Source organism: Alosa pseudoharengus, unplaced genomic scaffold, assembly GCF_046254945.1.
Source record: "Alosa pseudoharengus isolate Yale_2024_CS ecotype anadromous, Long Island Sound unplaced genomic scaffold, YU_APseudo_1.1 YU_APseudo_1.1_scf_11, whole genome shotgun sequence".
NCBI lineage: Eukaryota > Metazoa > Chordata > Actinopteri > Clupeiformes > Clupeidae > Alosa > Alosa pseudoharengus.
The window spans coordinates 17758962-17773467 of NW_027468576.1; the positions used below are offsets into that span (position 1 = coordinate 17758962).

Consider the following 14506-nt stretch of genomic DNA (forward strand, 5'->3'; position numbering starts at 1 on the left):
CCCTAACTCACACACACACACACACACGTATACCCTGGCTTCCAGACAGCCACATGCCAGCACAGGAATATGTATACATTTACACAGACACACATGCACACACACACATGCACACACACACACACACACACACACACACACACACACACACACACACACACCACACACACACACACACACACACACATGTATCCCTGGCTTCCAGACAGCCACACGCCAGCACAGGAATATGTATACATTTACACAGACACACACACACACACACACATACACACACACATACACACACACATACACACACACACACACACACACACACACATACACACACACATGTATGGACGTGCTTAATCCCTGGCTTCCAGACAGCCACAGGCCAGCACAGGAATATGCATAAATTTACACAGACAAATAGAAACATACACGCGCGCCCACACACACACAAGCATGTACAGTACATGCCCCATCTAACTTCATCCCCACTTAATCTCTCTGTCTGTTTCACACACACAATGGCCTTCACACCAGCCATAGCATCACCAAATGCATCACTGCACTGCTTCGTTTACTCACAGAGCCGCCCATCACTCCACACTGCTGTTAGTTTTTAGTTATTACTGTAGTTTTATGAGCACAAATGAAGACTCCTGGGTTTGTTTATTCAGTCCGTCTCTGCCTTATCTGCAGGCTATCGGTAAATCGTAAAAGCGGCACGACTGAAAGGCACGGAGCGCCTCGTGTGAAGTTCATTTCACGATTTTTCATTTCGTCCATATCATTTTCATCTGTTCAGCAGAGGTCTCTCTTTGGCGTCTAGTGTGAGTCCCTCAGTCTGGGTCTCTGTCTGTGCAGCACATGGAGCTGGCTTGGCCGCCGCATGTCCTCCTCGTCCTGGAGTCGGACGTGCACTATTTAGCCCTAGCGGACCACAGAGTGCACCGCGACCTCGGCTCGTTCCATCCCATGGTCATATCGCGTCATTTGCGATCATATAAACCCAAAGCTCTGGGATCAGTGACCACTGCTTCACCCCAGTCTTTCCATGTAGGTCTCCTTCCTCCCCCTCTCAGCCCCCCCCCCTCTCTCTCTCTCTCTCACATACACACGCACACACACACACACACACACACACACACACACACACACACACACACACAGTCAGTTAGCCAACTCAGTTTCAGTCTCTTAGGAAAGCAGTGGATTAAATTGGCAGTGTTTGGCAAACAGTCCACCTTTGCCAAACAGTATTAGCTCCTAATCTTGATCTCCCACTCCAGCAGGGTGTCGTTCTAACTGACTCTAACGCGGGTCACAAACTCAGGTCATATCACGCTTCTCTCGTGGAGCCTTTGGAGATGAAACACGTCCTCTCTTTGATTCAGTTTAGTTCACATAACTTCATTTTGGACTTACTGCTGGCTCCAGCACACATCCCCCTTTTTCCCCTGCTTGCTGTAGTTGAGAGGAACACAAACGTTCGCCAACATTCCTAGTATGCAGCTCCCTCCAAAGTTTTCCTAGATGAACAGAGCAGTGCTGAGACTCGAACGAAGGATCCTCGGACAGTTACCGATGGAAAAGACGGAAAGTCAGAAAACACCTGGGAGTTATTCTCCTGGAGACAGAGGCCCAAGAGACCTCAGAGGCTTGTGGGGGCTTGTGTTGGTCGTGGGGGGTGGGGCTGACAGCAATGCAGGTGGCTGTAAGGAGGGTGAAGAGATCTTTGTTTTTGAGGTGGAGGCCACCGGCTCAGTGGAGCAGGACAAACTCATTAAAAGCCCCCCTGATTCCACGGGTTGTGTTTGGGGCTGGGGGATGCACTCATACAAGGGAGGGGTGGGGGAGTCCAGACAACTAAGAGGGGTGTTTGGGGGGGGGTGTGATTTTGGAAAAACCTTTGTGTGTGTGTGTGTGTGTGTGTGTGTGTGTGTGTGTGTGTGTGTGTGTGTGTGTGTGTGTGTGTGTGTGTGCGTGTGTGTGTTTGGCTTTTGGACTAAGGGGCTAAGGAGGGTCTTGGCAGCGTGGGAGGGAGGGCTGGTTTTTGGACACCGCGCAGTGCGAAAAGAAGGGAGCGCTCCTGAGAAGGCTCTAACAGGTTTACAGTGGATTAGATCCTGCACACTCTGCACTCTCAGCTTTGCAGTGGAGAGAAAGCCTCTTAGCATTAAACAGCTTATCACAGCCCCCCAAGAACAGAACAGCAAAGCCAGAACACATCATAAACAAATGTAAAAGAGAAACAATCTCAGAGCCCTGTGGCCACAAAGAGACAAAGCTGAGAAGCCAGCCCAAAAGAGAAGCGTGCCGTGCGACACTGTGGATCACAAAGACCAAACCACTGTGGGTTTATGAGGGATTATTATGGGTTATTATTATAATCAAGCGTTGATATGAAGGCCTGACAGGTCACACTTCCTCATGATGTTCATGTGTTTATTATGTAATGCATGACGAGGTGTCTTGGTCTGGGTGTATGGCCTCCGTCATGCTTTTCTCTCCCCTAAACATCTGAGTAAGTTGTGGCCATGCTTGTCAGCTTCTGTGGAAAACAAGAACTTTGAGCTTATACTGAACTGCCCCTGTGGACCTACCCCATCACTTCCACTGACACCTGGGATTATTTTCTCAGCCCAAGGTTGTTTTTGTCTCTTCATCACAGTCTGACTGCAAAAAAAGGCATGTTTCAGCCAGACACATGCTAGGTGTGTACATGCTCTTTAAAGACCTGCTAAAAACAAAACTCTAAGATGGGATGAGTGACACATCTCCTGTATAGAAATCACAGTGTGACGGCGAGCGTTGTCCACAACGGTGGATCAAGCCCAGAGGGGATCTTTGATTGGCAAAGCCGCTAGTTGGCATGCAGAATGTGGATGGCTGCTGTTGACAGAGCCGGTGAAAGGCGGCGTGGCGCGTGTGTGTAGGAGTAATTGAAGGCATCGGTGCATGTCAAGCATGTAATTTTTCAGCTCTGATGATGGAAGACTAGGTGTTTTCGGTTTATCTGGTTTGTTAGGGTGGAAAAACTAGATCTGGGATTCCCCTCTATCTATCCGGCTGGTTAGGAACCCTCCCCTTCAAAGAGGAGTCTGAAAGCTGCAGCTACTCTTCAAAGGGTCCTCACTCTCTTTCTCTCTTCCTTTCTTTCTCTCTCTCTCACTCGCTTTCTTTTTCTCTCCTCTCTCTCTCTCTGTCTCCTCTCTCTCTCACACACTCTCTCTCTTTCTATTTCTCTCCTCTCTCTCTTTCTCTTTCTCTCTCTCTCAACCAGATGGTCTCAACATGTTACATACACAGCTATCACTCTTGAGGATTATGAAGTGCTTCTCTGACAATGACAGTTTGCTTACATCTAACTCTAAAGTCATCATGTCATTATCGTTACATTTACAAGCTTACAAGATTGATGGTTAGGTTAGTTGGATGTTTTTGCAAATAATGAGCAGGCCTCTACTGCAAACACCATTTGTGAAGTCTTTTTTTAATGTGTACACACATATACACGCATACACACTTATAGTATCGCATGAGTGGAGTTTCCCGACCTGCTTCTAGATTACAGTTGTTGGTGGTGTTGATTTTAGGGTCTGTTTACACTGAGTGACAATGTGCCTTTGGACGAAATCTTGCAAGTTCAGAGGGAATTTATAGTCTCTTTCAAGGATACTTATTCCAAATGTATGAACCTGTTCCTCCCAAAACCTCCCTGTGATCTCCTTTTAACCTTTCTCTTAGTTTAGCCTCTGCTTGCGTGTGTGACATTGAATGTGCCTACGCAGATGATGAACTCACCATGCAGTAACTATAGTTATTGGCATTGTTCTTTTTGCCCCATCATACATCACCTTTATATTACAAGCTCTTATCTGAGCTGCACCTAAAACTCCACCTTGGTATGCTGAACCCCACCTAAGTCTTGTGAAAACACAAATAAATCAGGTGATAATGCTGTCTGTCCCTCCCTGTCTTCCCTATCTTCCTGCCTCTCTCTCTCTCTCTCTCTCTCTCTCTCTGCTTGGGATGTTTTCTCCCTCTCAGAGCGGACTGTTCCCCATGAGCTCTTTACCCCTCTGCTGATCGGCCTGGTGTCCTCTGCAGCAGTTCTCTGCCTCATCCTGATCGTGCTTTTCTACAAGTACATGCAGGTGAGCTACAACACACACACACAGACACAGACACAAACACACACACACACACACACACACACACACACACACACACACACACAGACACACCAACACACACACACGCACGCACGCACGCACGCACACACACACACACACAGTCACACACACATACATTCCCAACCAGCACCCAACCCCAAAAGTTTTACTTATTGTATCCCCTCATTCACATTTTAATTGGCCCATGACCTTATGCCAAAATAATAAACACAGTGAAACACTGTGGTGTGCATATGCCAGACTGTTTTGATATGGCAGGAAGACACCATGTTACTAAAGTGAAATGCTTGAACTTTCCCAGGAGATTAAGGCAAGACTTTGTTTGTTGTTAGTATGTTAACAGGTGAGCCACAGGAATGTCTAGTACTGCAGGTGTCTGCATCCATAGAGGGCAAGGGGAGGGGAGGCCTTAGGAAATTAATTTCCATACATAGGCTATTGCTTCTGGAGATGGTTCCTGGGTGTTGCCTGGGCTTTCCTAAGGTTGGAAATTATCTCTAGGTTAAGGCTATTATGTAAGTCTTAAAGTGCTTGTGCATCCTCTGGTCGATTTACCGGTACTGAGAAAAGACACAAACACAAACACACACACACACACACACACACACACACACACACAAACACACAAACACACACACACAAACACACACACACACACACACACACACACACATACACATACACAGACACAGAGAGTGTCAATTACTACCTTGTCTAAAGACACAATGGCAAGTGTTACAGTACATAGTATGTTTATCATTTGCAGTCTACAGCACACGTGTCGTTGTGCCTTATCTGTTGTGTTATTCATCTCCTGCCGTTGTCATGGCATCTCCATCTTGTCCAAACAGAAGCCCAAATTCCAGATCCAGTGGAAAGTCATCGAAGGTATCCACGGCAACAACTATGTCTACATTGACCCCACCCAGCTACCATATGACCACCAGTGGGAGTTTCCTCGGGAGAAATTACGCTTTGGTGAGTTTGCCTTTGCGTCTGTGTGTGTGTGCACATTCAGTGTGTAATTTAATTGCACACATCTAATACATTGAATACTACTGTATTCATTGGTGTCTACTATTTACAGTATTTTCCCATGTCCCACACTGACACATGCTAAAAGACATTAAAATAATGACTTGACTTGCACAGAGAGTAAGAGGGGTCAGAATTAGAGAGGGGGGGGGGGTGGACAGGGGCAGAAAGTACTGTAAGTAAGAGGAGGACAAGGACTATAGGTGAATCCATGGTGTCCAGTATAAGAAGTGTGTGATGTGGATGAAATCTTCTGGCCAGATATTTTTATTTATATATCTTTTATTTTTCTTGGTAAAATTATTTAGTTTTCTTCGACTGTGCTATTGTTGTTTGAACAATCATCTTCTCTCATCTTTGTATTGAAATAGGCGTCAATATTTTACATATTTGAATACTTGTGTGTCACATGATGGTTGTGTGAACTGTTTTCACACAAAAACACATTTTTAAAAGAGTTTTACAGAATTTTGTGCTTTTACATTTATAATGTTTGTTATTAGGTTATGTGATTGAGTTTTGCAAACATAGCCAGTAGTTGCAAAAATAGCACCCAGTATATAATCAGTAAAACAAAATGTAACTACGTTGTATATGGTGTTTATATATAAATGCATGCGGGAGTGGTGGAGTAGAGGTAACGTCACTGACTGACAATCAGTTGACCCGGCTTGATTGCTGCCGTTGCAAGTGTGTGTCACTTAAAAGTGTCTGCTAAATATCAGTCAATCAACTTTAATTCTATCAACGCTGTCTACAGTCACTTGCAGTTCCAGTGTAGTGTCAGTTATGTCAGTGTTGCCCCCACAAAGTAATCACCCTCCCTCTTCTTAAATTTGCATCCTTGTTGACTTTTCGGTTTTGTGGGGGTAACAACAGGATCCTGGATGTCCTGTTGGCATGGGTAAACACCAGCTGCTGCACATGCACATTAGAGGCAAACCCATTTATCTAGCGTAGGGTGGAAAGACAGATAATGAAAGGAGTGATAGAGGTGTGGAAAAGAAGTGGGATAGAAGGAGATATGTGAATAGATGACTATGATCTCCCTCTGGAGATAGAACAAGGCTTATTGAAGATATGGTATCTGTCTGTGTAGGCAAGATAAGATAAATTATCCAATGCTACCTATTTGTAGGTCACAAAAGGTAAATATCTCTAATGGTTTTCCCTATGTTTTTTTACATTAGATTAGATTCAACTTTATTGTCATTGTGCAGAGTACAAGTACAAAGCCAACAAAATGCAGTTGCGTTGTGATATACAAAGTATACACAGGTGGTGCATAGGCAGGACAAGAAATATAGTGCAGTGTAGACAGTAGTATGCAGTTGGTTTACAGAAGGTGGTTTGGAGTAATATAAATAAAATATAAATATGTGCATTGTATTAGCAGTTACTTTATAAGAGCAGAATAATACAGTAACTATGGTGTCTCTGTGTAGGTAAGGCAGGGTAAATAACTCTGTGGTGTCTCTCTGTGTAGGTAAGGCAGGGTAAATAACTCTATGGTGTCTCTCTGTGTGGGTAAGGTAGAGTAAATAACTCTATGGTGCCTCTATGTGTAGGCAAGGCAGGGTAAATAACTCTGTGGGGTCTCTTTGTTTGCCCTCTCTTAGGTAAGACGCTGGGATCCGGGGCTTTTGGGAAGGTGGTGGAGGCCACAGCCTACGGCATGTGCAAAGCCGACTCGGTGATGACAGTGGCCGTGAAGATGCTGAAACGTAAGAGCCGACAAATGGAAACAGAAACAAGAGAAAGAGGGACAAGCTCAGAGAGCAGGCTGATTATTATTACAGTAACACTTTACAATAAGGGTACACAATTAAGCATTAGTTAAGTATTAGTTAAGCAGCAACAAACACTTAATTCATCATTATTAAGTATTTTTTCAACATTACTGAAGGATCAGTTCAGTATGTACACATCAGGAATTCATCATTTATAACAAAGGAAAACACACTGATATCACCTACTAAATAAGACTCTATTAATGAGGAAAACATATTTGTAATGTTGAAAACATACTTAATAATGATGAATTAAAGGTTGTATCAGCGATTTCAGGCCCAAACATAAATGATCACATTCATCTAATCTTTCCTAACGATAAGCTAGCTGTCTGCCCCATAAGCAGGCCGTCAAAAAAACGTGTCTCTGTAGGCAGCCTAGGCTCCGAGATCTGTACACAAAAACAATTGCTACCAACAAGGGTTGGCAACCCACTCAAAAGCAAAAAAAAATGTTTTAACCAATAACCGATAAGATGCGTGTTTAAGAGAGTTTTAATTGCACGGGAGGGAGGGGGAGGGAGTAGCGAGCTAGCTTTCTGTTTTGTTTGAACATCAACAGAAGTGACGTATCCACTCTGAGTGACGTATCGCTGATACAATCTTTAAGTGTTTGTTGATGCTTAACTAATACTTAACTAATGCTTAATTGTGTACCCTTATTGTAAAGTTGTACCATTATTACTATGATTCATGTGTGACATGGAGAGCTTGATGAAGTGTTGCTGACAGATTGTAGATATGAACACAGATATGACTTTGGATGTTTATATCCTGTAATCTTGCCCAATCATCTGTGTGTGTGTGTGTGTGTGTGTGTGTGTGTGTGTGTGTGTGTGTGTGTGTGTGTGTGTGTGTGTGTGTGTCTGTGTGTGTCTGTGTGTGTGTGTGTATCTCCTCCCATGTGTGTGCCCACAGCGAGTGCCCACGCTACAGAGAAGGAGGCTCTCATGTCTGAGCTCAAAGTCCTCAGTTACCTGGGCAACCACATCAACATTGTCAATCTGCTCGGCGCCTGCACCATAGAGGGTAAGGGTAGGGAGATAAACATACACACGCACACACAAACACAGATACAGACACACACACACACACACACACACACACACACACAGACACACACATACACATACACATCATTGATGTTATGGCAGTCCACTCTGCTGCGTATTGTTTTTCGAGAATGTTGCGCTCCTGTTTGTCATTGTGCACGACACTTCACGCCAATAAATCATCAGAAATATTGCTTGTGCGTTTGTCCTAATGCCTGTTTGTTGTCCATGGATTGGCCTATATTTGGCGTTAAAAATGGAAACGTCTTTAGAGTTGGAAAATCGATTTTACAATCGATTCAATGAACACTTATGTCTCAAAAATCGAACAGAATATTTTCACAAAAGTGACAGCCCTAACACACACACACACACACACACACATGGAGATAAGGGAAGAGAAGTGGGAGGACTATGAGGTGAAAGGGTTGTTTTGTGACACTGTGATGTGTGACTTTAATACTTCTTTGTGTGTGTGTGTGTGTGTGTGTGTGTGTGTGTGTGTGTGTGTGTGTGTGTGTGTGTGTATGACACTCATGTGACAACCACTCCCCAGGTCCCACTCTCGTGATCACGGAGTACTGTTGCTTCGGTGACCTCTTGAACTTTCTGCGTAGGAAAAGAGACTCGTTTTTCTGGTCCAAGGAAGGGGAGGACAGTCACTATAAAAACGTTCCAGTGCAGAACGAAGGTTCCAGGTCAGTGAAACAGCACGGGACATTGTGTGTGGGGTTGGATCATTGCAGACCTACAAGCAGCTGTGACAAAAGTGGTTTTAAGGAAGACAGTGTTTGTGGAGAAATGGTGTGCACATCCCAAAATGTTTACGGGTGCCAGACAAAACGTGCCAGAGAGATAGAAGGGGAATCTCTGCACGCAGTGTGGGCTCCAAAAATATACTTTATTTATCTCTAAAAAAGGCCCTTTTTAAGAGATAAATAAAGTACATGTTTGGAGCCCACACTGCGTGCAGACATTCTTCTATCTTCCTTAAGGAAGACAGTGTAACGAGATCAGGTTTGTCTAGAGGTGACAGAGATAAGGTCAAGCGTTACAGGAAGTCTGTAGGTTTGCTGCTGGACAGAATGAGATGTTATGGCTCCTCTCCGTATGTTAACTTTTATGTGAAGTTTAAAATTTAAAGTAATTTACCAAGGAGTGCTGCTGATTGCATCTACCAAGTCAAATTTTTGCAGGCTGATTTTCTGTTTAGACCTATAATGGGTCTGTGGTCTTAGATAAACATAAAATAGCATGTTTATGATGTCCACACAACAATAAATACAATGACAGATTGTGTTTATATTACAGGAAGACACCATGTTAAAAAGGAATGTAGTGACAGTCTTTAAAACTTTAGTAACGTCGTAACCGTTTGTAACGCCTAGAGGAAGGATTTCGACAGGCAGATGAAGTCATTGACCGTGTTCTGTGTCTCTTGTCTTCCCAGTGAGCCCAGCAATGGCTACATGATGATGAGGCCCTCAGTGATGGGTCCACTCTCACCCACTCACCCCGCAAGGAAGACAAGATCACTGCGCCAAGGTGAAGATTCTCTTTGTTCGCTTCTATTCTCTTTGTTCTTCAAATCTCTTCTTTTCTTTTTTTGTACTGCACTTCTCTTCTCTTAAGTGCTCTTTCTTTCTGTTTAGTGCTGCTGAGATTAGTGGACTTTTGCAACTTAATCGACCATGACATTTAGAGTGTTTCATGCTGACAACGCAACGGCGTGTCGTTTATTCATTTATACAAAAAAAAACGTTAAAGTTAAGTCAAGTCAAGTCATTTATTTATATACCATATTTAAAAACAACATGGGTTGAGCCAAAGTGCTGAACAAAGAAAAGGTTAGCTAATAAGTCATAACAATAAGACCATACATCTACACAAACTAAGTGTGATTATTCGTATCCAGACAGCATTAGTAGCAGCGACAAGAAAATAGATAAGATAAATAAAAATAAATAAGAAAATTAAAACAAGGGGAGGATTTGATATATGGAGGAAGGGTATTCCAGAGCTTTGGAGCAGCTACAGAAAAAGCTTGGTCGCCACGGGTTTTAAGGCGTGTACGTGGGACAGCAAGCAGTAGTTGGTCTTGTGACCTGAGTGACCTGGTAGTAGAGTGTGGGGGTAGAAGTTCAGAGATGTAAGGTGGGGCTAAACCTTTAAGGGCTTTAAAAACAAAAGGTAAAATTTTAGAGCTGTGTGTCATCAGCATAGCAGTGATATTGGATGTTGTGCTTCTGGAGGATGGAGCCCAGGGGCAGCATGTAGAGGGAGAAGAGCAGGGGGCCTAGAATGGACCCTTGGGGGACACCATATTTACTTGCAGCAATGGAGGAAGACTGGTTACCTACTTTGACACAAAAGGTTCTGTCCTCCAGATAGGACCTAAACCAGTTTAGGACTGAGCCTCGCATTTGCCATGTAGGCGTGCCAGCAGAATGTTGTGGTCTATAGTGTCAAATGCAGCACTGAGTTCAAGAAGGAGAAGGACAGCACATGAACCAGAGTCTACGGTGAGCAGAATGTTGTTAAAAACTTAAAGTAAGGCAGACTCTGTGCTGTGAAGGGCTCTGAAGCCTGACTAAAACTTATCCAGGATGTTGCAGTTGTTTAGGTGGGAGGAAAGCTGCTGGAAAACAACCTTTTCTAAGATTTTAGAAAGAAAAGGTAGCTTAGAGATGGGTCTAAAGTTTTTGGGGTCGCTGGGGTCCAGACTGGGCTTTTTTAACAGAGGCTGGACTATGGCATGCTTAAAGCTAGAGGGGACAGTACCATTGGATAAAGAGCAGTTTATAATAGCTAGTATAATGGGGCAGAGTACTGTATACTGAAAACGTCCTTGAACAGTCGAGAGGGCATGATGTCAGAGGGGCAAAAGGAGGGCTTCAAATGAGACACTACATCAGACAGCTGAGAGGAGGATACCGAAGAGAACAGCTGAAAGGGGCTGATGGGCTCAAGGGTCTGGGGTGTTAGAGGGTTTACAGGTGAGATATTAAGCCTGATTTTGTCAATTTTTTCAATGAAGAATTTTTGATTCCTCACAAGTAATTGATGTGTCAGCAGAATTTACAGCAGGGTTAAGAAATGAATTTTGTTGAAAAATGAAGATGAAAATGAAAGTTTGTTTGTTTGAAAATGAAGATTGTTTTAAAGAGAACCCTAGGCCTGTGAGCCTAAGTGTTGATCAACTGAGCAAAATAATCAGCCTTTGCTTCCTTGACAGAGAGTTGATAAAGCTTTAACTGCTGTTTGAAGATTTCATAGGTGACCTGGAGTTTATGTTGTTTCCACTTACGCTCAGCCCTACTGCATGCTTGACGGAGGGCGCGAGTGGAGTCATTTTGCCAGGGTGTAGAGATAGTGGTCTTTGGTCGTTTTAATTTTAAGGGGGCTATCTGATCCAAGGTATGGGAGCAAGCCTGATTAAGAAGAGAGACCAGTTCTTCTACGTCAGTACAGGGAAAAGGTTCAGGGGAATGAGGGTGGGGTAGTAAGGGAAGAGTGAGCTCGAAGAGGTCACAGAAATGTGTGGCTGTGGCAGAGTTAAAAGAACGGGCTAGGTGACAAGGTTGAGGCGGGGAGGGCCAGCAACACTCAAACTCTATCAAATAATGGTCAGACACAGCAATGTTGGTAACATTCACATTTGAGATACAAAGTCCCTGTGACAGGACCAGGTCCAGTGTATGACCTCTCAGATGAGTAGGGCCAGAGATTGACTGAGTTAGATTGAAAGAATCCATCAGATTAAAAATTAATTTACCATTGACTTGGTAGGACAGCAAAATGTGAAAGTTGAAATCTCCCAAGATTAGTAATTTATCGGAGTGAGAAGCCATAAAACACAGGAGGTCAGAAAACTCTTGTAAGAAACTGGTAGTGGCTTTATAAATTGGGGAGTGTGCATTTACAAGTAACACCTGAGCTTCAAAAGTAGTATAAGTTTGAGTGGGCAGAGGCCTACACTTGTGCAATTTATTAAACACCGTTGCCAGACCCCCACCATGACCTGAAACCCTGGGAGAGTTTAAAAAACCACAGTGAGGAGGACATAATTCAACAAAGGAGGACAAATCACCACCCCTAAGCCATGTTTCAGTTATAAAAACATTAAAACAAACATGGCGCCGCCCGTGATAACAACAATCAAGGTGTGCGTCATTAAAGAGACAGCATCCCTATAACACAGAACGAGATAATACATTTAATACATCTCTTGCGGAACGCATCTCAGATCAGAGCATAACTCAGAACACATTTACCACAAGCATATGTAGTTAAGTAAGGAGATACATGTCAATAACAAGCAGATTTGTATGCTTAGATTGTTAATACATAATGTTTTTGAACAGTTTACTTAATGATCTTCTAACAAAGGTAGGCTGATATATATTTTATGTTTTGGCCCTTCTGTAGAGTTCAAAATAAAATGGACACAACGGAAAAACAAACACTTGATTTTTTTTTTTTTAATTAAGCCATTTAGATTAGTCGACTAATTGAAAAATGAGTCGAAAGATTAGTCGGTAGAAAATTTCATTAGTGGCAGCACTATTTCTGTTGCATCGTTTATAGTGTATGTGCACAATTTAAATAGATTTTGTGTTTGTGTGTGTGTGTGTGTGTGTGTGTGTGTGTGTGTGTGTGTGTGTGTGTGTGTGTGTTTGTGCCTCTGGGATCCAGGTGGTTCTGGCTCTGACCAGCTGGAGCAGGATGACTTCCTCCCTCTGGACACCGAGGACCTGCTCAGCTTCTCCTATCAAGTAGCCAAGGGCATGGACTTCCTAGCCTCCAAAAATGTACGAGTCGTTCTTTTCTTCTCGGATCCTTTTTCTCTCTTTCTTTAGTGGCCTTGTCTTTTTGCACTCACATTAAAATAATACATTTTATTTGAAAGCATATTTAGGTTAAAAAAATACATCTTAGTGATAGGATAAGTATTTGTAAGTGATATGGAGTTTGCCAACCTGGAAAGATACGTTTTGAGAGCAGTTTTAAATTCACAGTGAGGGGTTTGGTGGGGAGGCAGCTTCCAGAACCCAGGTGCTCCCCTTCTCCTCTCTTCCTCTTCTCTTCCCCCCTTTCTCCTCTCCTCTCTTCCCTTCATTCCTTTTTCTCTTGTTGCTATCTTCCACTGCCCTTCATCCCTCTCTCCCTGATTCTTCACGCAGGTGTGAGCTCACAAGTGCTTACACTGACATTCCGGCCATTTCTGTCATTCATTCGGCATGTTTGAACATTGAAAGCACTGCAGCCGTGTAACATGAAGAGACCCCTCTGTAATCCCTCTGAATTGGCACTGCTCTCTCTGAGCATGTAATGGTATAGATCATTTAATAGTGAAACATCCTTCCTTTCACACTTGAAGCTGTGTCCCAACTCTGTAACCTGAGCAGGCTGCTCATCTGTCTCCGACATAGACATACGATCTTGTTTGCCGATCTGATTACACACACACACACACACACACACACACACACACACACACACACACACACACACACACACACACCCTTATACACATACATAATATACATGTAGAACATATACAGACAAACAACCACACACACACAAACGCACACACACACGCACACACACACACACAATTTTAAGGGATATAATGTATGTTAAGTGTAATTCATTAGGAGTTCAAATCAATGTGAGCCCTTCAATAAGACACCTTTAATGGTGCCAACGGTGAGTCCCCAGACCCTACATTTTAATATGGGTCTGGCTCGTCAGGCTACACAGTGCATACTTATGTGTAATTCACATATACAGTAGGCCTATAGAGGCACATAGTGAAATATTGATGAGACCATTAAAGGAGACTGACGCTATGCTTCAGAGCACCTGGCTAAGTGGAGCTGCTGGTGTCTTATTGAAGGGCTCACATTGATTTGAACTCCTAATGAATTACACTTAAGTATGCACTGTGTAGCCTGACGAGCCAGACCCATATTAAAATGTAGGGTCTGGGGACTCACCGTTGGCAATGCTCAGTCTGAGGGGTGGGATAATCGGTTGTCTTTCAAATTCCCTCTGCACGCAATAGGACATCAATCATTATGTTAAGCCCACCTAACGTCTCTATACACGATGTGATTGGCCCTATCGAAGTTTACTTTTTCTAGCTCGCAAGCCAACGCAGAGTTGCTGGACTAGCCCGGGCAGCAAATTACATTTGCTGGTGCTAGGGTGCGCCTAGATTTCTAGGCTATGCACTGTGTGTTTACCAATCAAATTGTGTGTGTGTGTGTGTGTGTGTGTATTTTGTGCAGTGTATTCACAGAGATCTTGCCGCCAGAAACATCCTCTTAACTGAAGGCAGAGTGGCCAAGATCTGTGACTTTGGACTTGCACGAGACATCACAACTGACTCCAACTATGTTGTCAAGGGCAACGTAAGTCTCCCATTTTCTGTCTCTCTTTC

The 14506-nt window shown here is 43.5% G+C and overlaps 1 protein-coding gene across 3 annotated transcripts in view; it reads left to right on the forward strand.

Annotated features, from left to right (window-relative positions):
- The window catches only part of kita (KIT proto-oncogene, receptor tyrosine kinase a), a 35975-nt gene that overhangs the window by 14219 nt on the left and 7250 nt on the right, over positions 1 to 14506 (forward strand). For all 3 annotated transcript variants that reach the window (XM_076278199.1, XM_076278198.1, XM_076278200.1), the window contains exons 10-17: positions 4039 to 4145; positions 5036 to 5162; positions 6839 to 6943; positions 7928 to 8038; positions 8618 to 8759; positions 9512 to 9606; positions 12757 to 12872; positions 14355 to 14477. In XM_076278199.1, coding sequence (XP_076134314.1) covers positions 4039 to 4145; positions 5036 to 5162; positions 6839 to 6943; positions 7928 to 8038; positions 8618 to 8759; positions 9512 to 9606; positions 12757 to 12872; positions 14355 to 14477 — 926 coding nt within the window. The remainder of the gene's footprint in view (positions 1 to 4038; positions 4146 to 5035; positions 5163 to 6838; positions 6944 to 7927; positions 8039 to 8617; positions 8760 to 9511; positions 9607 to 12756; positions 12873 to 14354; positions 14478 to 14506) is intronic.